We start from the raw sequence: 22,948 nt of genomic DNA on the forward strand, positions 1-22,948 counted from the left end.
CTTCATTTGGGAGGTTTTGTATTACAGACAAGGATACTAAATAATACATCTACCTCCCAGTTACAAGTGAAAATTAAAGAGTAGGAAAAATGCCAACGGACTGGATTTTCAACCAGGATACATCCTATTTAATCTATTAAATTCTGATTCTCACAGAACAACTTTTGGAGAGTTGCTTATATATCTCATTCAATTGAGATGATGTACTCAGCAATAGGTGAACCAGTCTATATTCTAATGTTTCTCCTTCATTATAGTGCTTTAGTATTTTAAAAAAGTTTTTCACCAAATTTAAAACAATGAACATCAATTTTGGGGAGCTAGTTTTACAAGATATTGTATTGTACAGAAAAAAAAATCTGTTTTCATTCCTAAGTAGCATTGTTGCCCAAGAACATAACCTACCTACAAGTTAGTCATTTAACTTTTGATAAGTTATCAAAATAGTTATGCTAATTATCCAAACCCAAATTCTCTGCATTTCCTCGAAATCTGTATCCGTATTAAAAGACAAACGTCTCATTCCTGAATATTAATAGTATTATTTCCATCTAAAATTATGCAATAAGTCTGTGAAATAATAAAAGCTAATAGTTACACGACTCTATTCTGCTGTCTAATAACCTTAACGCTTATGTTGTTCTTACCAAGGCTACTTCAAGGCCTTAATACTACTTCAAGAAAGTATTTAATTAGAACCAACCCATTTGCTCAACTGACGTGGACCAACCTAAGCGTCCACGGCTCACCCGGCCTATGACTATTTCTGTTCCTCAGACAGACCAATCCAACAGCGATAAGTGTCTTCCCTGTCAGCCTAATTGAGCCCCACACCACCACGCCCCCATTTTCTTTGTCCGCTTTTCTTTTGCTCCACCCCAGCATTTGTTTGCCTTTTCAAACGAGTGGCAAGTCTTGATTGGTAGTTTCCAGGGGAGCCAATCCGTGAGAGGCACCTCAGTAGAGTTTTGTAGTTTTTTAAAAAAATTCGCACAAACTGGGCATACAGTGATACATTTCACTGGGCTTTCTTTTGTGTGTGCTGCCACACCTTCTTCTTGCAGAGAGAAGATTCGCCGTAGGGGATACAAGCGCGGGGACGTTCCATTTTCAGAAATTGAAACACACACACCCTCCAGCTGATAGTCACTTCTTCCACAACTTTAATTCCTTTCAACATACGTCGCTCTTGGATTGGTTGACTATTCAGGAGTCTCACTATTTTAATAGCCAATCAAGGCGCACGACTTCCTGTAAATTCGCCTTCTGGGAAGAAGAGGCTTTCTTTTCTTAAGGGAAGAGCGAGAGGGAGGCGTGTTGCTGAGAAGAATTGGACTCCAAAGAGGACGTTGTTGCTGCAATGAATGTCAGAAGAGTGTTCCTGCTAACGCTTATCCTAGCACTGGCGCAGCTTGCTTTACTAGCCAGATGCCAAGAAGAGGGAGGTAAGTGTTTATGTCGAGAACAGAATAAAACACCTTTCTCTAGGCTGAGAATTTACTTGGCTGAGTAATTCTCTCTTCCAGCCAATGGAATATTTCATCTTTTTCTTGTCCCCATAGCCTTTTTAGAGTATGCACATGAAAAAAGCACTAGCTTTTTATTTTAAATACAGAAAACCTATATTTTTTTCATGTAAGAGATCTCAAATTCAAATTGACATCCACAAGCAGGAAAAACAGTTGCAAAGCATACCAGATAGTCATTACTACGTTATGACTGTCCTTTTGTGCTTGTGTGTGAATGTAGAAAGAAAACAAGGACAGAACGCACATCTACATACCTAACTGCCTCAGCTCTTGCATGCAATAGAAACAAAATTCTCTGCTGTATATAATAAGTAGGTTTATGCTAGAATATGCTGGTTAATTGTTGTGGCATACAAATTAGATCTCTCTTGGGATGGTGTGTTTGTTTTCTTTAAATTATATTGATTTAGCCATATGTAATTAAATCTGCTAACCCTATAATTAGTTCACTTTACTAAGGCAAATTGCAATTGGAGATGGAATGTATATTGATTTAAACTAGTAAATATTTCTTTTCCCCCCAATTCTTTCCAACATTGTGTCCAATTTCATCTGTTCAAGGGGTCAGAATGAATCTTTATTGTGATTTGTGAAGTATTATTTAAAAAAACTTGAAAGACATGAAAAACAGTTTTGTAAGTATTTGTCAAGATAGGCTATGACTATGGTAGACTGGAGTTTGTTTTTCTTTTCAAATATTAATGATAAATTGGATTTAGAAATGTGGAATATGGTTTTGAATTTTGAAGAGATTGTTTGAGCCTGAAACAGCCTTTTAAAACTATTTTGGAAGGATTTAAAATTAGTTTAAAATCTGTTGAACTCATAATTCTTCCCAAAAAGCTGAAAACCCTGTTTTACCAGTTTGAATTTTGAATCTTTGGAAAATTTGTTCAGATGCATTATCTGAAGGCATATTTGTTAATGAAATATTTCATCAATAATTTAGCCTCGTAATGTGTTGATCTTCCTGAAGAAGTTTCAGCTATTAATACTAATTGTGGAAGTTGTAGGTTAAAACATGTAAAATGACAGATTCCCTACTTTAGAAAGTGACCAACGTTTTTGATGTGCAGTTTGTTCTATGGGTTATGAAACCCTGGTTTCATAATTTCCTCCACCAAAAGACTGTTATATTTTGCACTTATTCTGTACTAAACTTCATGTAAAAGTGCATAATTACCAAATATTAGATAAAATTAATGCTTTCCAGATTTTTAATAAAATTCTAAGGTAGCAACAATCAGGAAATACTGAGCTTCAGCATTAGAGATTCAGAAGCTGTGCAAAACTTCATGAAGAATACCACTGTATACTTGAAATTTTGAAAAACTATGGTTGGGGAAAAGATATGTGTGATATTTGTTTGCAGTATCTCTTATGATCCATTCTAAACATTTGGGTATTGCAAAAATAAGTTGGTAGTGCATTTCATGTGCATTGTAATTCAGAATTTACAGATATGAGAAATCTGTATTCCTTTAAATTAGATTCTGTTGCCAGTGAGGAAATTGATGATGATGATGAAGAAGACAGTTCAGAAGTAGAAGAAGAAAACGGTGTTTTAGTGCTGAATGATGCAAACTTTGACAGTTTTGTTGAAGGCAAAGATACTGTACTTCTGGAGTTTTATGCTCCCTGGTAAGCATGATGCTTTTGCTTCTTCATTTTCATCTTTTCAGGTTTATTATTAGTCCTTCACTTAAGACCATAGTTGCAATTGGAACTTAGATTGCTAAGTGATATAGTTAAGTGACTTTTACCAAATTTTAAAACTTTGTTTTGCTATGATTAAGAAAATCACAACAGTTATTAAGTGAATCATATCTGGCTTCCCCATTGACTTTGCTTGTTGATGGCATCTGGGGTGGTTGTAAATAATGATCACCATGAACCTGGAATGCTGTAACAATCAAAAATACGTGCTGCTTGTGAGGTATCCGAATTTTGATCACATAACCACACAGATGCTGCAATAGTAAGTGTAAGGACCGGTCATAAATGGCTATTTTCAGCACTAGTATAACTACATATGGTAGTTAAATGAATACCATATTGCTGTTTAAAATATCTTAGCCTATATGTGGATGGGTGAGAGTCAGTAAGCAGCTGGGTATATTTCAGAGACTTTGGTTTTTAAAATCCTGTGATTTGATTCTCAAGTTTTTAAACAACTGCCTTATTAAACTAGGACCAGAATATCTAGTATATTCCTCTTCAAGTTGTTATGAATTCTAGCTTATGAGAGATGAGATTAGTGGGGGTTCCTATCCTATGAAAAAAAAATCCCCAAAAGTCAGGTTGACAATATGTTAGATTTTGGTTTTATGTATTTATTGTCTGAGTCTGCATAGGTGTCTTTAGAAAAAAGAGAAATAAATATTGTCACATATATTTGGGCAGTTTCATTTGTGTTGGGCCCATGACATTGAAGTCTACCAATGATCCTTATCTTTCTAATTACTTATCTCTCACACCAATTTCATTCTTTCCTTTTATTTGATCAGAGTGCTATCTTGCTAAACATAGTATTAAGATAAAATTGCCTCTGTCCTTAATCTAAAATTTCTAAATTTTGTGTAGAAGCAACAAACTCTCTCATTTTCTTTAGGTGTGGGCACTGTAAGCAGTTTGTTCCAGAATATGAAAAAATAGCCAAAACATTAAAAGAAAATGATCCACCTATTCCTGTTGCCAAAATAGATGCTACATTAGCCTCTAGTTTGTCAAGTCGTTTTGATGTTAGTGGTTACCCCACCATCAAAATTCTGAAGAAAGGACAACCAATTGATTATGATGGATCAAGAACAGAAACTGGTAGGTAGTAGGTTATTTAGGCACAAGGTAAAATTTATTCCAAATGCACAAGATTTCCTTGATTATTAAAAAAAACTAAAAGAAGGCAGTGTGTTATTTTATTTATTACAGGGGTAGATTTGCTAGAAGATGCACAAGGAATATGAACATTTTTCTGTGCTTCTAAGAATCCTGTAAAGGACATGCTTCTTTAGTGTCCCAGAAGAAGATATACAAACTATATTTGCACTAAGTAAATCTTTATTGTCTCTGACAAAACCTGGAAAGAGGATGTCCCAGGTGCTTTGCTTCATCATTATGTGTACAAAGGATTCCTATAGCATAACCTATATTTGCTGAAAATGTTCCATTATAGTGCCACCAAGTAGTCACTTATTAATTTTACAAACAAGTCTGGGAAGAGTATTTTATTTTTCCATACAATTATATTACAATTTTGAAAATCTAGAATGAGATATTGGTTCAGGATAAGAATTTATTTGCATGCTTTTTTTCCTATACTGCCGTGATGGCGAACCTATGGCACTCGTGCCAAAGGTGGCACGCAGAGCCCTCTCTGGGCATGCGCTCCATCGCCAGCTGCTCTTCTGCAGCTGGCGATGGAGTCCTTGGGTTTCCAGCAGTCCAACACGTGTGAAGACCAGCTGGCTGGCACAGATGTGCACGGCGGAAACTGGAAGATCAGGTGGCTAGCGCATTCATGCACACTGACCAGCTGGTCTTTGAGTTTCCGGGGCTGCAGTGTGCACGCGCACATGTGATCCAGTTTGGGCACTGTGTTGAAAAAGTTCACCATCACTGCTATAGTGTGTTTTGTATTTGACCAGGACCTATTAGTCAGTTTTCCAATCATCTAAAAAAGAAATGATTGCAAAGATGATAATAGCAATAATAGATGTCCAAATGATATTTATTATGGTTTGATTTTTGCTTGATAAAAGCCAGTTCTCTCACATTTTGCCTGATTCAAAAACCGATGGCAAAACAGTTTCATAAATAGATACAAGTTTGATTTTCATTGTCAGTTTCACCTTTGCTGAAGTATTTGTTCAGCTAGAAATCTGATCTAATTAAAATGTCCCAGACTTTTCTATTCTGGAATAAGATACATTTCCAAATTATCTGTAGTGAACAGTTGTCTTTTTGTTATAATTACACTTGTTAAACTGATACAAATTTTGCTAATTAGAAATAAAAATGAGTTTCTTCATATTGTGTTTTTAGAAATTGTGGCTAAAGTAAAAGAAGTTTCACAACCTGAATGGGTCCCTCCTCCTGAAGCTACATTGGTTTTAACAAAAGAGAACTTTGATGAAACAGTGAATGAAGCAGACATAATTCTAGTTGAATTCTATGCTCCATGGTAAGAAAAAGCAGAATATTTTATCATACATGTCATAACTGTTTCCCTCCTTTGGCAGAACATCAAAAGCCAGCACAAGTTTGCTCTTCATAGACATTGTTTTCATGGTCACTTACATCATGGTAAGTAGTTTGTTTAAATTTTAAAATTCTGCAGCTTTTAAAAAAAACAGCTGAATTATACACCGAAAAACTTTAAACAGCTAATATTTCAAAGCTGTACTGTTAGGCTTGCCCCAGTCAGCCCATTCAGGAAAGCAAACTCTTGGATCCATTGAATTGAATCAAAAGTATTTTTACTGAGAGAAACTGGTTTCAGTAAAGTCAAATGGAGTCTGAAGTTTCTGCACGAAACAAAGACAATTCTTTGTCCCAACTGTGTTTGTTGGTGTCTTAATTCTCTAAGACATAGTGAGAAGTTATAGTATAGTGAGAAGTATAGAAACGGCCTGCCATCCAAGTGACTGCTGACAGTCTAGTGGAGCTGTCCATGCATTGCTGACAGGATTTGGAAGAGGTCATTGATTCCTGGCTCTCTGTAAACCTGAGCTCTTTCCTCCTGGGTTCTACCACTTCCTTGGCTGTCATTGTGGATGAAGGGGGCTACCCCTGGGGTCAGTGATTTGGCCTTCCTGGAGATTTTTGACCAGCTGGGCTAGCCAATACTAGGTAGTGGTGTTATCCTTCAGAACATGTTCAAAGGTGGTATTTTTCAGCTGATCAGGAAGGCACTGCCTGAGGGCTTTCCATGCCCTTGGATTATCGGAAAGGCAAAGGTAACAACAGACCACATGTTTCAGCAGCTTGCACAAGGCTCCTTGGAAAGTTGCAAGACCATTTTATCCAGTATCATTGCAACATTAGAAAATCGCTCATAAGTCTGACAGATGTATGACAATCCTGTATCGTTTAATGAATATGATCTTCTGTAGAATAAAAGTAGCAACCATTTTGGAAAGCTCACTGCCAGACTCTATGATGCGCAAACACAAAGAGATAATTTTAGTTGTTAGTAGGAAATCGATAACTTCTTGTTCATCTGTTTTCACAAGCGCCCCAACTACTCCGAGATTTGTCACAGATATTCAAAGGGATGAATCTTGCTGACAGTGTGGAAGAAGGGATACAAGAAAAGAGGGATATGTACAGCAAGGAAAGCTGACCAGATTTTGTGCCGGCCAGAAAAGGTCTTCACTCCCTCCCTCTTGCAGCATGCCCTGATACGAAAAACACCGAGATCAGTGGCTTGGGGCTGCTGTGATTGTCCAAGGAGACTAAACCAAGCCACGCGCCTCTCCCAGCCGCTTTCGCCGTTTTCCAGAGCACCAAGAACCTTCACCATCTCCTCGGCTTCTCGCAACTGCAATAGACGTCCAGAAGCGGCGGGGGCTGTCGGGCAGGAAACCCAAGCCCCATTAGCCCCAAAAGCAGCAGCTTGACGAAGAAGCCTAAGCAAAGGAGGGCTGGGTGGAGGAAGAGGGAAATCCTAAGTGAGGGCTGTTGGAGCTGCATTGCCCCACTGGGTTCAGGGACTTCTGCCCCTCATGGTGTGCTTTGCAGCCACTGCAGCCCCCCGCAGACCTCTTCAGGGTCCTGGGCAACCTGGTTCTGGGGATTCCCGCCCCCCCCCCAAAAAAGACTGACCGTGCTGCTAAGGACGGGCATCAGACGTGATGCTGGCAGCGCTGGGAGCCGGGCTGCTCATGGAGGAGCCAGCAGCTAGGGAGCACTGAAGCAGTGCCAGTCAGCATGCCCCACAAGAAGAGCCCCAGGGGCAAGGGCAGCAGCGCTATGCCCTCCTCCCTGCCCGCTGCCCAGCAACGTGCTGCTGCCAACGCTGCATTCTCCATCTGCCTCACGAAAGGAGATAGCCTAGCCGAGGCAAATGAGCTTGCCCTGCAGCCTCCTTCATTCACACATTCAGGCAGTGGGCGGGGGGGGGGAGCTTTTCAGAAAGCCTCCCCCCCATTGCCCAAACGTGTGTGAATGAAGGAGGCTGCAGGGCAGGCTCATTTGCCTTGGCCAGGCTATTTCCTTTCGTTCTCCATCTGCCTCATGAAACGAGATAGCCTAACCAAGGCAAATGACCCTGCCTGCAGCCTCCTTCATTCCTTCCTCCCCTCAGCGCCCACCAAAGCGTTCCCATATCCCGGATTAGGAGATCCCAGGTGATTGCAGACAGAATGAAGAAGGAGAAGAGAAATAAATTCCCCTCTGCAATCTCTTGGATGTAACTCTAAGCTATTGTCCATGTGACTAGCTTGATTGACCAGTGGAATGAGTGGATTCCAAAAGGAATCTGTTCATCCATTTAGTCCCTGGACAGATAAGATTTATCCCTAAGCAGACATAGTTTTCATAGAGTTGAATTAACAATCCCCTTAGTTAGTTGTATCGAGGGGACTTTTGACCATGGAGTTAACTAATCAGTTTTCTGTCCCAAGATGACATTGAAATTGCAGAGAAGGCAAGTGGTAATGAAGCCACTACAGCTGTTCTTTTCCACCTCCACTCCCAACTATATGAGCGTATGACAAAATGAGCAAAACCAAATGGAAAAAGATAGTTGCATTTCCCTTGATAAATCTATCTTAGACTGGGAAAACAGAAGGGTTATTAAGCACAGCAAACATCAGCATGGATAGCTGGAGATATATATATGATTTATTGCAGCTTACTATTCTCTACGTCATGATATGTGAGATATCACATTTTGACAAAGCGTTCCCCCTGCTCGGCTGCCATCGCTGTCGCCACACCCCCTCTGCATCCCACTTGATGCCCAGCCTCCTGCCTGAGTGGTAGCGAGTGATGGCGGCAGCAGCTACTGCTCCTGGGCTAGCTGTGGGTTGCGCTGCTCGGTGGGCAGTGCCCCGACTCCCCCGCCGCTGCCACACATCAGCAGCACCTCTCACCCACAGAACCGAGACGGGGAAGAAGATCATGAGACGTGGAGCCACAGGCTTTCATTCCCAATTTCAGTGGTGAGCCTAAATATTATATGTATGAGTTTCACTGAAACCTGCCTTTTAAAAAAGTAATTTATTCATTTATTTAAAACTATTCATCTTTTTCATAACTTAAACCAGTGATGGCAAATTTTTGGCTCGGGTGCCATAAATGGGAGCGCAGGGGGGTCATGTGCGGGCGTGCCGCACCCATAATGTAATGTGCTCCCCCCAGTGCGCATGCGCGCACTACAGGAGCTTCCCCCCACTTTTTTCATGCTTTTTTTGCCCTCCCCAGGCTCCAGAGGCTTTATAGGAGCCTGGGGAGGGCGAAAACAGCCTCCTCCCCCCCCCCCCCCCCGAAGCCTCCGGAGCAGTCAAAACGAACCTCCGAGAAAACCGGAAGTGACTCCCGGTTTGTTCGGAGGGTCGTTTTGAGCGCTCCGAAGGCTTGAGGGAGCTTCAGGACGCTTCCCTGAAGCCTCCGGAGCAGTCAAAACGAACCTCCGAGAAAACCGGAAGTGACTCCCGGTTTGTTCGGAGGGTCGTTTTGAGCGCTCCGAAGGCTTGAGGGAGCTTCAGGACGCTTCCCTGAAGCCTCCGGAACAGTCAAAATAAACCTCTGAGCAAAACAGAAGTGACTTCCGGTTTGCTCAGAGGGTCGTTTTGAGCGCTCCAAAGGCTTGAGGGACTTTCAGGACGCTTCCCTGAAGCCGCCTGAGCAGTCAAAATAACCCTCCGAGCAAAACGGAAGTCCGTTCCCGTTCCCGGTTTGTCCGTAGGGCCAGTTTTTTGTGCTCCGGAGGCTTCAGGGAAGCTCATGAAGCCTCCGGAGGGCCTCCAGGGGGGTGGGGGAGGCTCTTTTTGCCCTCCCCAGTCTCCTATAAAGGCTCTGGAGCCTGGGGAGGGCGAAAAATGGCTTTAAAAAAGGGTGAACTCAGCTGGCCAGCGTGCATCTCGCTGCCCTGACAAATGGCTCCACGTGCCACCTGTGGTACGCGGGCCATAGGTTCACCATAATTGACCTATAATGTACCTGTGCATTTTGTTTTTCTTGCCTAAATGTAGAACCTTACTCTTTTCACCATTGAATTTCATTTTATTAGATAGTGCCCAATGTTCAAGTTTGTCAAGATCCTTCTATATCTTAAGCCTATCTTTTGGAGTGTTGGCTATTCCTGCCAGCATGGTGTCATCTGCAAATTTGATGAGTTCCCCATTTATTCCCTCATCCAAATCATTGATGAAGATGTTGAAGGGCCTAAAACAGCCTTGGGGTACTCCACTACATACTTCTCTCTCCTGAGTCAGGCTAATCCCAGCACCAAATCTTGTTCCATCCCGGGAGCCACTACAATGCTTAAGAGTCTTGACATGGGCCCCCATCCGCATTTCTACCGGCTCAGTGTTTAATGTTGCTGGGATGCCCCCTGCAACAGATCCATCCATCTCTCAAAATGCCACTGGGACCTGGGACCTTCAGTTGTTTCAATTCAGATCCCCAATTTCTCCACTGGGGCCATGCTCACCAGGTACCTGGGGCAGCCTGAGTCCAAGAGGGCTGGTAAACTAACTAAATGGAGTTAATTGTACTTATATGTGATGAATATAATTGAATAAAAGTTCTAATGTAGTTTTTGGTTCTGAGTTTAAAATGAAGGGTTTTTTCCCTTCCTTTGAGGGATTATATCCCTCAAATATAATATTTGAGTAATTTTTAAAGTTTGTAAAATATCAAAACTAGAAAAAGTGTTTTCTCCCTTTAGGGTTAAAAAAAATGAAATAATATAGGGAATTCTCTTAATATAAATTATGATAAAGAGCAATGAGTAAATGGAAACATATATTATTCCCCACAGCAAGAGGCAGAGATGGTCAAATTGATTCTTTTATCCAAAGAAGAGAATATATTTAACTTTGTTTCTATATGGAAATTACTTCCAGATTTTGTGCTTGTAATAAAAAAAAATGATCTTATGTTTGCTAATTGGATAGATTTGTTATAGAAATGGCTACTATATATTGTGTAAAAGTAAAAAGTTGAGGATGTAATGTTATCTACTGTGCTTAAAGAGTTGGAAGTTGGTGACTTTTTCTTTGCTTTTTCTTCTTTACATCATTTTTTTTCTCTTTTCCTTCCTCCTCCTAGTTTTCTATTAATTTTTTTGAATTTCTTTTTGCATTTTATATTTTGATAAATTAATAAAAATGTGAAATAGAAGAAATCTGCGTATTCAAGACATTTAACTTATTTGTGGGAAAAAACATGTAGCCTTTACCCCCTCGATTTAGGGATATAGCTTGTATAAATGTATGATAATACATATTTCATCAGATGCCATGTGTAATATAAATATGCACTATTTCAGTCCGAAGGTTGTGGCTTCTTCAAGGTAGATGTGAAATAACATGGCAACAAAAGGCAACATACATAACACTTCCATAAATACTGTGTATATTTACACCCACGATAATTGCAAACCGCTATGTAAAATAATAATTTGCAACACTATTATATCAAAATATACATTTAAAAAACGTTTACATAAAAAGATAACAGTAACATTTTTCCTTTTAAAAATGAAGAAAACCTTGTTTCATCTTTCACTTGAAATGCTTTTTTTTCTTGTCATTGTGCTTAAAAAATTCACAGAAAACTTTTGGGAACTTTTTAAACAGAACTTCTCTTTTTAATCTCTTTCTGCCTTTCTTCTGATATAGGTGTGGGCATTGTAAAAGATTAGCTCCAGAATATGAAAAAGCAGCTAAGGAGCTTAGCAAGCGTATTCCTCCTATCCCTCTAGCAAAAGTTGACGCTATTGCTGAAACAGAACTTGCAAAGAGATTTGATGTGTCTGGATACCCTTATCTTAAGATCTTCCGCAAGGGCAAACCTTTTGTCTACAATGGGCCAAGAGAAAAGTATGGTATGGTGAACTTTGTTTTTGCAGTCATAAGATGATACTAAATAGATGCTTTTCTAGACAATAATAAGATACTATTTTTGTTTTCAGGGATTGTTGATTACATGATAGAACAGAGTGGCCCTCCATCCAAACAAATACAGTCCATTAAACAAGTACAAGAATTTCTGAAAGATGGAGATGATGTTATTATTATTGGTGTTTTTAAAGAAAGCCAAGATGCAGCCTATCATCTCTATCAAGATGCAGGTACATTTTTCTTTTATTATAAGGTTGCAAATATTGTTCAGTGTTAGCACATAGAAATTACTTTGTAAAAGTTTCTGTGAAGGCAGAGTAATAGAAAAACAAATTGTAAATATGAAAATTAAATAATACCATATAGTCTTAATCTTTTATAATTGCAGTGCGGCGTAATTCTCAAAGGACTGTCACTTCAGTTAATAATTTGTTGCTGCTTTAATAAAATGGGGCAACATACTGTATTTTTCGGAGTATAAGACGCACCAAGATTTTGAAGAGGCAATTTTTTTAAAAAAAGTAGGTAGGTAGATGGAGAGAGAGAGAGAGAAATACAGTAGGTAGGGAGGGAGAAAGAGAGTAGGTAGATCGATAGAGGGAGGAGGAGAGAGAGAGAGAAATACAGTAGGTAGGTAGGGAGAGAGGGTAGGTAGGGAGAGAGAGGGGGTAGGTAGGTAGGTAGAGGGATAGAGAGAGAGAGAGAAATACAGTAGGGAGAGAGAGAGAGTAGGTAGGTAGATAGAGGGAAAGAGAGAGAGAAATACAGTAGGGAGGGAGGGAGAGAGAGTAGGTAGGTAGATAGGTTTTTCGCCAAAAAAAATGCATGCATAGCCTTATGGAGGCTTATAGAGTGTTGGTGGGGGCTGGGGGGGCAAACAATGGCCCATTTCTTACTCATTTCTGCCCTCCCCAGCCCCCAGAAGCACTCTTGAAGCCTCCATAAGGTATGCACGGCCATTTTGGTGAAGGGGCGGGGCTTCGGGAGGCAAAAAATGCTGTATAAGATGCACCCAGATTTTCAGCCTCTTTTTTGAGGAAAAAGGGTGCATCTTATACTCCAAAAAATACGGTAATTTTCATGTCTTCTTCAAAGAAAAACATAATACTGTGCACATATTGGGAAAAAATGAGATAAAGGAGCAGGCAGGAAAGACACAGAACTAGGTATGGATTTAAACAAATGCAGAGAATTATGACCGTTTTTCTTACTTAACAACCATTGCATCATCCCCATGGTCACATGATCAAAATTCAGATGGTTGACAACTGTCTCACATTTATGACGGTTGTAGTCTCCCAGGATCATGTGATCCCCTTTTGCAACCTTCTAACAAGTGAAGTCAACAGGGAGGCCAGATTCATTTAACAGCCATGTTACTAATTTAACAACTGCAGTTGTTCACTTCACTTAACAAAGGTGGCAAAAAAAGTCGTGAAATGGGGCAAAATTCACTTAATAAATTTCTCACTTAACAACATAAATTTTGGGCTCAATTGTGGTCGTAAGTCAGGGAGATGCCGGGTGTGACCAGGAGTGACTGGGAGGGAAGGGATGAGGCATGGTGTAGCGTGTCCTGGTGAGACGTGGCGCCCAACATGAGTGATGTTGAGTTGGCCATGCCCACCCAGTCACATGACTATCCAGTTATGCCTACCCAGCTGGTCGTTAGGGCAAAGAACCGGTTGTTAAATTATTTGAATCACACCACTGAATAAATTCTCATATTTCCCAGTCACTTTTTTCAGTGTCATTGTAACTATGAATGACCACTAAATGAACTGTTGTAAGTAAAGGATTACCTGTGAAAAAATACCAAAAGCTTCTTTGCTTGCAAAAGACTGCCCTAAATACCAAGCATTAGATTAGAAATGGGGGAATACACATTGACGATCAGTTACAGTCACAGTCATCATGGAAACCTAAACTATTCTGTCAGAATACCTTCCTTTTCATCAGCAATACCTGCAACCTGTAGTTTACAAATCATGCAGTGTGCTAGAGCACCTTGAGGAATTAAAATAGTTAAAATGCAACGCTAACTATTAGCAGCCAACTCTTGCTCAAAAACCCTTTAGCAGAGAGGTCATTTAAGCTCTCCAGAAAGTGGGTGGGCATAGTTGGGCTACAAAATGTCAAGCTAATGAGACAAATTAACAAAGTATATAGAGGACCCAGGTTCAAGTCTCTGTCCTCCCAAGTTCGCCAGGATCACAATAAAATTAGTACATGCCACAAATATCTAAATAAACTTCAAGCCTGGTGCCATGTTACTAAGCTTTATTATCACAAGAGAAAACTAAAACAAATTGGAGGGAGGATACATATGTCTACCTATTTTTTTTTAATCTTGCTAACAGTGAGCAAGCATGTGCCTTGGCCACTCCGAAACAATGCAAGAGACTCCTGTCCCAAATATGTTTTTTTCAAGAGGCAACTGTTGTCTCTTGAAAAAAACACCTTTGGGACACCACGACCTGGATGACTGAAGAATTCACATAAACAAGAGACTCCTGTGCTCAGTGAATAGACAAAGCACCCTTTCCCGCCCAGGAGAAGCAATCCTTAGATCCATTTGCACCACTTAAAGATACCAGCTGGTCTCACCCACCTCACAAAATATCCTAAGGAAATCATCCAGATTTAAGGAAAAAATCACATTGGGGGAAGAGAGAAAGATCCAGTTTGAAAAAGATTTTTTTTCTAGGCAGCATTGCTTAATTCAATCAGGTAGGCAGTGATGGTTTAAAAAAATTAACTCATTGCTTTCCCATCAGTTTTGGGGGGGAGGGGGAAGCCTCCTGAAGCCTTTTTTTTTTTGTAACAAAAAAACCAAAGACTAGCCATTTAGAGATGATTACTGATGCAGGAAAGAAAGAGGCCCACAATTACCCCCTTCCACCCTTAATTGGGGACGGAGGAGGCAAGGAATGGCTGGGAGAGGATTCAGCTGTGTTAGAAGTATACCCCAAAAGGACAATGCCAGGAACCACTAAAGCAGTGTAAAAAGCTTAAAACAACTCTTCCCCTTTAATAAAGTCAAGCCCCGAATAAAAGTACCAGCAAAGGAAAAAGATTCCAGAAAAGCCGCCCAGGCTATAGAAAGTCTGGGCTTACTGTCAAGAATTATTAACAGTTGTTACAATGTAAAACCACAGGCAATTTCAGAAAACACTTAAGCAGGGCAATAAAGATAAGCAGGATTAGGCTAGAAACAACACACAGAGGCACACCAGAATATCCCCTTCCCGACAGGATTTAATTCCATAAGGTGGGAAAAACAAAAGACTGTTGGAAGGAGATTTCTTCCAACAGCCGGTTCGCCGAACTGCTAGGAAAGTTAGCTACTGGTTCTCCCGAACTGGTGCAAATCAGCTGAATCCCACCATTGGATTTATTTATTCATTCAATTACAGATACTCCTCAACTTGCAACAATTCATTTAGTGACCATTCAAAGTTACAACAGCACTGAAAAAAGTGGTTTATGATAATTGTTCACAGTTACAACTTTTGCAGTATTCCATTGTCATGTAACAAAAATGCAGAAGCTTGACAACTGGTTCATATTTATGATGGTTGCAGTGTCCTGGGATCATGTGATCACTTTTTGCAACTTTCTGACAAGCAAAGTCAATGAGGAAACCAGATTGACTTAACAGCTGTGTTAACTAACTTCACAAGTGGCAGTGATTAATAACTGTGGCAAGAAATGCCGTAAAATGGGGAAAAACTCAATTAACAAATGAGTCACTTAGCAATAGGAATGTTGGGCTCCATTGTAGTTATTAAGTCGATGACTACCTATATATCCCACTTTGTTATAAACAACTCAAGATATCAAACATATCTAATACTCCCTCCTCCTCCTCTTTGCCCACAGCAATCCTGTGAGTTGGGATAGAAGACAACTGGTTTTCATGCCTAAAGTGGGAGTAGAATTTGCAGTCTCCTGGTTTTTAGCTTGGTGCCTTAAAAACCAGATCACACTGGTTCTTAATTATTTTTAATTATTTTAAATTTTAATTATATTTTATTTATTAATATTTTAATTAATTGTTTTACTTATCCTAATTAAAGCTTTGATAATATCATAATGTGGAACTTCAGACCTGAAATAGTAAACCTAATGCAGAACAGAAATTAAAATAAGATAAATGTAGCAAAAGGTTTCATTGTAAACTTTCTGCATATTGTCAAACTTTTAATAAATCCTGGAAAAAGACAATAATGTGCAAAGTATTCAAATTTTTCAAACTCAGAAACTCCTAATTTTTCTTTAGCATTTTTCCCTAATGTTTTGGGTTTTCCTTTTCAGCTAACAGCTTGAGAGAAGATTACAAATTCTACCATAGTTTTAGCAATGAAATATCAAAGTTCCTGAAAGTAGACCCTGCAAAACTGGTGATCATGCAGCCTGAAAAATTTCAATCGAAATATGAGGCCTCAATACTTATTTTGGATATAAAAGTGAGTAAATATGATAAGTCCATATTAGAATCAGATCTGACTTATTCCTTTCACAGGTGTTTGTGAATTCCCCGATTTGTTGTGTTCCAGATTACTTTTTATAACTATAGAAGTACTTATTTCAGCTGATCCAGCCTGCAAATAACGCATGTTTCATGTTGGTCTTTCTTATGTTTGACCTTGTGAAGCTGGATGCAAACATCTAATGGGATTCTATACCTGCAATCGTAAACTTAAATGAAGTTATGCGCTGCTTTGCATGTATGCATATAAACATACGCGAATGTTCACAAATCATGAAATCCAGAATATTTAATGTAGTCAGTGCAAATCATAAAATATTTTATGGCCTTTAATCCTCAATTTTGGCATGAACTTTAATGAAATTCCTTAATGTGCTTTCAGAAAAGTTTGAAAGCCCACTCATTTTCAGTAGTTGTTTCTTGAACTACACTTCTGATTAATTTAAGTTTAACTCTATATTTGTATGGGATGATTTATATTTATAAAATATAAATATATCTCTGTTAGGATTTGGGTATGAATATTCTGCATAATTAAGCCTCTTGTAATAAGCTTCATTACAAAGTAATGAAGTAAGTTTTTGTTGCTGTAAACAGGAATCTACTGATGTTGCAGAAGTGAAAAACCATGTGGTGAAACATGCCCTACCTCTTGTTGGTCATCGCAAGACTGCTAATGATGCTAAGAGATATGCTAAGAAGCCCTTAATAGTTGTCTACTATATGGTAGACTTCAGCTTTGACTATCGTGTTGGTAGGTATAACTATAAAGTAATTTTCTTAAAATATTTAGTGCAATATCATCTACTAATCTATAAATGGTCTGTTGGTACTTCCAGCTACCCAGTATTGGAGAAATAAAGTTTTAGAGGTGGCTAAGGACTTTCCAGAATACACTTTTGCAATTGCTGATGAAGAAGACTACTCTTCAGAAATAAAAGATTTGGGATTGGTTGACAGTGGAGAAGATGTTAATGTTGCCATATTTGATGAAGCTGGTAAAAAATATGCCATGGAACCAGAAGAATTTGATTCTGATATACTTAGAGAATTTGTTTTGTCATTCAAAAAAGGTAAATGGTCTTGGATTTAGTATACAGTTGCGTACCCACATACTAGAAGCTGCAAAGGAAACAAAGATGGGACAAAGAATTCCCATCTTTTTTCCCCTGCAGCTTCTTCATGCCTAGGCTAGAAAGGAAGGCCAGAAGCTGCAAGAGGGAAAATGAAGGTGCAACAAAGCTCTTCCCAGCTTCATTTCCATCACAGCTTCTAGAGTAGCTGGGCTAGAAAGAAAGGCACTGTGGAAGAACAGCAAGCTTCTCTGTTGCTTGGTAACCTAGGCTTTGTTGCTAGATAATGTTTGCAGGCTGCTTCAAAAATGGGCCTTATTTCCTGGCACAGACTACCTGGCCTAGGAAAGGACCAGTTTGCTATTTTTCCCTAATGCAATCTCTGGCCTTTCCAGAAGGAGTTCTACAGTAAAAACTAAGTGAGTAATTGGTGGCAGTGGGTGGAGAGGACTATGTGGAACTGGTGGGTAGAAAAGCAGGTTGAATACCTGCGGGAACCCAGCAGGGCAGGATGTGGGGAGAAAGTGTGAGCGGGGATGGGGGGCACTGTAGGAGTCATAACTTTAAAGTTGGATGGTAAGTAGAATGCAGTATTGTGTCCTAACTTTGAATGATTGCTAAGTGATTGGTCATGAGTTGAGGAACACCTGTGTAGTCTGATGATCAGGAAAAAGTGTTTTGCGTTCGATTTAAAGAACCAGTAAAAAATATTAGCATGGAACAGCTTATCTGGGGACTGTAATTTTGCAAGTGGGAATAGCATGGGTGTGGTATTGGTATAACAATGCTTTTCTATTTCCTTTGTAGGTAAACTAAAACCCATTGTGAAATCGCAGCCAATACCAAAAAATAACAAAGGCCCAGTGAAGATTGTAGTTGGTAAAACGTTTGAATCCATAGTAATGGATCCAAATTCAGATGTTCTTATAGAATTCTACGCTCCCTGGTGTGGGCATTGCAAGAAACTAGAGCCCATCTATATGGAATTGGGTAAAAAATACAAAAATCAGAAAAATGTAATAATTGCTAAAATGGACGCAACTGCTAATGATGTCACAAATGACAGTTATAAGGTGGAAGGTTTCCCCACGATCTATTTTGCTCCCAGCAACAGCAAGAAGAATCCAATTAAATATGAAATTGGGGAAAGAGATTTGGAGAACTTGAGCAAATTTGTTGAAGAACATGCCACCAAATTAAGCGCAATAAAAGATGAACTTTAAATAGAACATTTTTCAGATTAAAAAAAAGTCAATGCTAACTTACTGGAAGTGGAGGAGCAGTGCAGCATCTGGAACAAAGAGGGTTTGAGGTGGGAAAACATTGCAGTATGAGATTTTTGTATTATAAAGCAAATTTGAACCTTCACTTTTTGATGTGAAATTTTATTAGTTTAACAGTTTTGATCTAAGACAAATCCATTTTTGTGACTCACGTTCTCAATTCTTTTCTCTCTACATGAAAACAAAGAAACTTTCCCAACCAAATCAATGTTTCTTCTAATTCCACGTGATTTCTTAATGGAAAGAAGATGATATGAATATAAATGCACATGGCCAAACACATAGCAATATCAATAATTCAATAAATGAACTAATTTCTATCCTGGTCTTATACTTTCTGTATCTGTACAAAACAAATTTTAGATATCAACAGTGTCTTAACAAGTGATCACCTACATTCATACTTCTTGTGCAATTTGTTACAATTTGTTACAATTGTTACAAGATAATAGCAATTCTAAGGTTACAAGATGTTTGTTCATAATTATTGCTTAATGACAGTAAAATACCATTACATAATAACTTATCAGATGTTTGAGTGAAACTCATACACTATATTGCCAAAAATATTCACTCACCCATCCACATAATCAGACTCAGTTGTGAGCAAATACTTTTGGCTATATAGTGTATATTGCAGGCTATATCCAAAAGGAAATATTTAAAACATGGGAAACCAGTGCATTCTCTTCAGTTGTATATTTACGGACTAATTTTTTCATCTTTATAAATCAACACCCTAGTATCCTGTAAAAGACATTAATCTGGATATTTGTTGAATTTTGTTGTTAGAAATTAAAACCTACATTTTGTGAACAAAAGTTCTGTGATGGCACATTAAGTCACAGTAGTAACTCCATTCTTGTAGTCTTAATAGTGTAACAGAATAACAGAGTTGAAAAGGACTTTGGAGGTCTAGTTCAACCCCTGTTGAAGCAGGAGGGTCTATACCCATGATGGCGAACGTATGGCATGCCTTATGCCACAGGTGGCATGCGGAGCCATTTGTTAGAACACATGAGGCATTGCCCTGTCAGCTCCTTTTCGGCTGTTTTTCACCCTCTGGAGACTTCAGGGAACGGACCTCTGGTTTGTGCGTTGGAGCATTTTTTGCGCTCCGGAGGCTTCCCTGAAGGCTCCGGAGTGCGAAAAATGGCCCTACAGACAAAACGGAAGTCACTTCTGGGTTGCCCGTAGGGCCGTTCTTCGCCCTCTGGAGGCTTCGGGGAAGGCTCCCGAGAGCAAATAACAACCATACAAGCAACCTGGAAGTTCGGGTACAGTGACTTCCGGGTTGCCTGTACAGCCATTTTTCGCCCTCCAGAGCCTTCAAGGAAGCCTCGGAAGGATGTCCGGGGAGCAGGAGAGGCTGTTTTTGCCCTCCCCAGGCTCCTAGAAAGCCTGTGGAGCCTGTGGAGGGTGAAAAATGGATCCTTCGTGGGCCAAAAGTGGGGGTGGGGGTTGCACACATAGCATTATGGGTGTGTACACGTGCGCACACACCCACTGCGCTCTTCCTGCTTTGGGCACATGATCCCAAAAAGGTTAGCCATCACTGGCCTATACCATTTCAAACGGCTGTCCAGTCTTTTCTTAAAAGCCTTCAATGATGGCGCACCCACAACTTCTGAAGGCGAGCTGTCCCACTAGTTAATTGCTCTCACTACTCAGCTTCATAAAAAAATAAGTAATCTGATACATTTTTAGAAAAAATAAAACCAGGAGTATAAAGAACAAAACTAAATTTTAGCAAGCACTTTTAAAAATTGAAAAAATAACAAAAACATTTCTAATATATAATTTTGTGTACTTGATAAAATATTGTTGTCTGAAGCAGCATATAATGTAATCATCCAAAGTATCACAACATAATCGGAAAGCTTTTATGCTCTTCAGCAATCTATATCTGACTGAAAGTCAAGCAGAAATTGGAGTGAGGGAAAGACAATATATTGTGCTTTTCTATCTTCAACTATGCATCAAAGACTACAGATGTCAGTGTTCTGAAGGATTTTCTACCAAAGTGAAATGATTCTCTTTAAGTTTTATCTTTGCTTTTCATTTTTTAACCTATGTTTTTTTAATAAATGAACCCCCTATTTCATTTTATTTGTTCATAGAAAGTTTACATCTTTAGGCAGTCCACTTATATAAAGTGCAATCAGATCCTCAACCCATTGAATGAAGGGGCCATATCTTTGTCTTCCTAATGCTGCAATTTAAGTCTTTTGATCATAGTAATGAATCAATTTATGTTGTCAAATTTCAAGTACTAGCTATGTAGTTCAAAAGGATATTGTCATGTAAAAATTTTAACTTTTCTTGTACAGTCATATTTATATAATTCCCTACTTTTCCCACTAGAACTCATAACATTACATCTACAAACAGATCCTTGTAGAAATCCATGTTTTAAAGAAGAATTACCCTTATATCTCCAACAAAATGCAGTTTTTTACAACCCTTTTCTGTACAAACATAAGAGAATCCAATAAATTTGGAATATTATAAATAATAGCTGAATTTGTTAAGAACTGAAGACAAAAGAACCTGAAAAACACTTAAAGTTTTTGAACAAACTAATTCTTGTGATGCTCTCTGGAAGTTAGATACTGTATGTGTTATAAGGAGAGTATGGAATGACTAAGCTTGAGGCAAAAGAACAGTATCAACTAATGTGATTCCTCATATTTCAATCTGATATCTTTTTTTCAGGGAAATCCTGGTGATGTATATAGTCTTAGATAATTTACAATATTAAGCCCTGAGTACTCATTACATGGGGACAAGCCTGGGAACTCCTATTAGCTAGTCTGGGAAGTTAAAAAAAATCCAACAAGCCATATTCAAGAAAGCCAAGAGAACTGCAGACATCAGGAATCAAGCTTAACTTGAGGACATATTCACCATGCTTTAGCTATAGAATTTTGGAAATCCTCACAAACAGGTAGAGAGATGCAAACTGAATTTTCTCTTAAGGTTTGCATCTGGTTTAGACACAACAAGGTAGTATTCTGTGTTTCTGACAGGTTTGATTATTCATAGGCCTTTTATTTTTTGTGGGGGAAAATAGATTGAAAGCCAGAGCTTAGTAAATCTTCAGTTTCTTCCAGTGTTATATATAGTATGTTATTTCTACCCATAACCCCCTTATTTTGATTGAAACAATAATCTCCATTAGACAGCATCAATGAAAAAAATGCTGTAATACTACAGGTAGTCTTCAACTTAAACCACAACGGAGCCCAAATTTCTGATTCTAAGTAAGACAATGGTTAAGTGAGTTGTGCCCCATTTTGTGACCGTTTTTTCCACAGTGAATCATTGCAATTATTAAGGGAATCATGTGGTTGTTAAGCAAATCTGGTTTTCTCCTTTGACTCTTTATGTCGAAAGCTGGCCAGAAGATTACAGTGATCATATGATTCCAGGAGTGCAAATATAATGCTGTTTTCAAGTGCCCAGATTTTGATCATATGACCATAAGGAAACTTGTTTCATAAGTGTGAAAACTTTTGGCATGAAACAAATGGTTGTAAGTTGAGGACAACTTGTATATCTCTTTGTCTCAGGGGTGTGTCTCCCACAATTCCTTTGGAACAGAGTCCCTCAAATAAGAATTATTTAATAAAAACACTGAGATGAGCCTTGATTACTTGGTTTGGGTCTTAAATTTTGATTTCACACAACCAACGTAGGAACATACATACATACATACATACATACATACATACATACATACATACATACATACATACATACAGTTGCTTAGGGCACCTATACAAATACCCTTCTGAAACCATTTAGAGTCAATTGTAAATCCTTGGCTCTGATTATAGCTGGAACTGTCATCATTATTTCCTGCTCAACTATGCTATGCTAGTCAGGAATAGTATTAACCACAACCTTTTTAATTAACATAAGAAAACTTAAGTAAAAGATAAAATCTGTACTCAAATATAGGTGCCATGTATTACATTTACAAATTATTTTTTTGTATCTGAAATTACAAATTTATGATCTTTCAGTAACTGAAGCAAACGAAACAATTTAAAGGCAGCTAAACCTTACACAAAAGAATTTACACCCTTGGTGCATTTGCAGATAGGTTATTGGAGAATTGAACACATATAATTGTGGTAAATCAAAAGACTAGTCAAGGGCAGTAGTGGGAAAGGGAGAAAGAGAGAACAAGGAGATCAGATCAATCTGTAACTGACGGTGAACAATCAATTGAAATTGAAATTATCCACTACTCTCGGACCAGTCAGGATTTCACTTAAAGACACTTTCTATTTATATATCTCTTATTTTGTTATTTTTCAAGATAGGGTGAAATTGTATTACAAACTGTCTTTTAAAAAAAATACGATACAATAGATACATTTAAATACAATTAGCCAACATAACAAGGCAAACGCATTTTGAACCATATATAAACTTGCATATGAATCCTTTGTTTCATACCCTCATGCATGATGGGAAACCAATATGCAAAAAT

At 38.7% G+C, this 22,948-nt stretch overlaps 1 protein-coding gene and 1 pseudogene across 2 annotated transcripts; one reads left to right on the forward strand and one right to left on the reverse strand.

Annotated features, from left to right (window-relative positions):
- Nucleotides 1-1,008: 1,008 nt before the first annotated feature.
- PDIA4 (protein disulfide isomerase family A member 4) lies at nt 1,009-18,532 on the forward strand. Its single transcript, XM_081933720.1, has 10 exons — nt 1,009-1,445; nt 3,020-3,170; nt 4,141-4,346; nt 5,571-5,709; nt 11,378-11,583; nt 11,671-11,829; nt 15,917-16,068; nt 16,689-16,845; nt 16,931-17,164; nt 17,972-18,532. Exons 1-10 carry the CDS (start codon nt 1,361-1,363, stop codon nt 18,385-18,387), a joined length of 1,905 nt encoding a protein of 634 aa, XP_081789846.1. The 5' UTR covers nt 1,009-1,360; the 3' UTR covers nt 18,388-18,532.
- On the reverse strand, nt 6,293-7,050 carry LOC309381792 (CCR4-NOT transcription complex subunit 9-like; annotated as a pseudogene). Its single transcript has one exon. The product of its transcript is annotated as a CCR4-NOT transcription complex subunit 9-like (transcript).
- Nucleotides 18,533-22,948: the final 4,416 nt, after the last annotated feature.

This window comes from Natrix helvetica (assembly GCF_964273705.1).
Source record: "Natrix helvetica genome assembly, chromosome: Z".
Taxonomy (NCBI): domain Eukaryota; kingdom Metazoa; phylum Chordata; class Lepidosauria; order Squamata; family Natricidae; genus Natrix; species Natrix helvetica.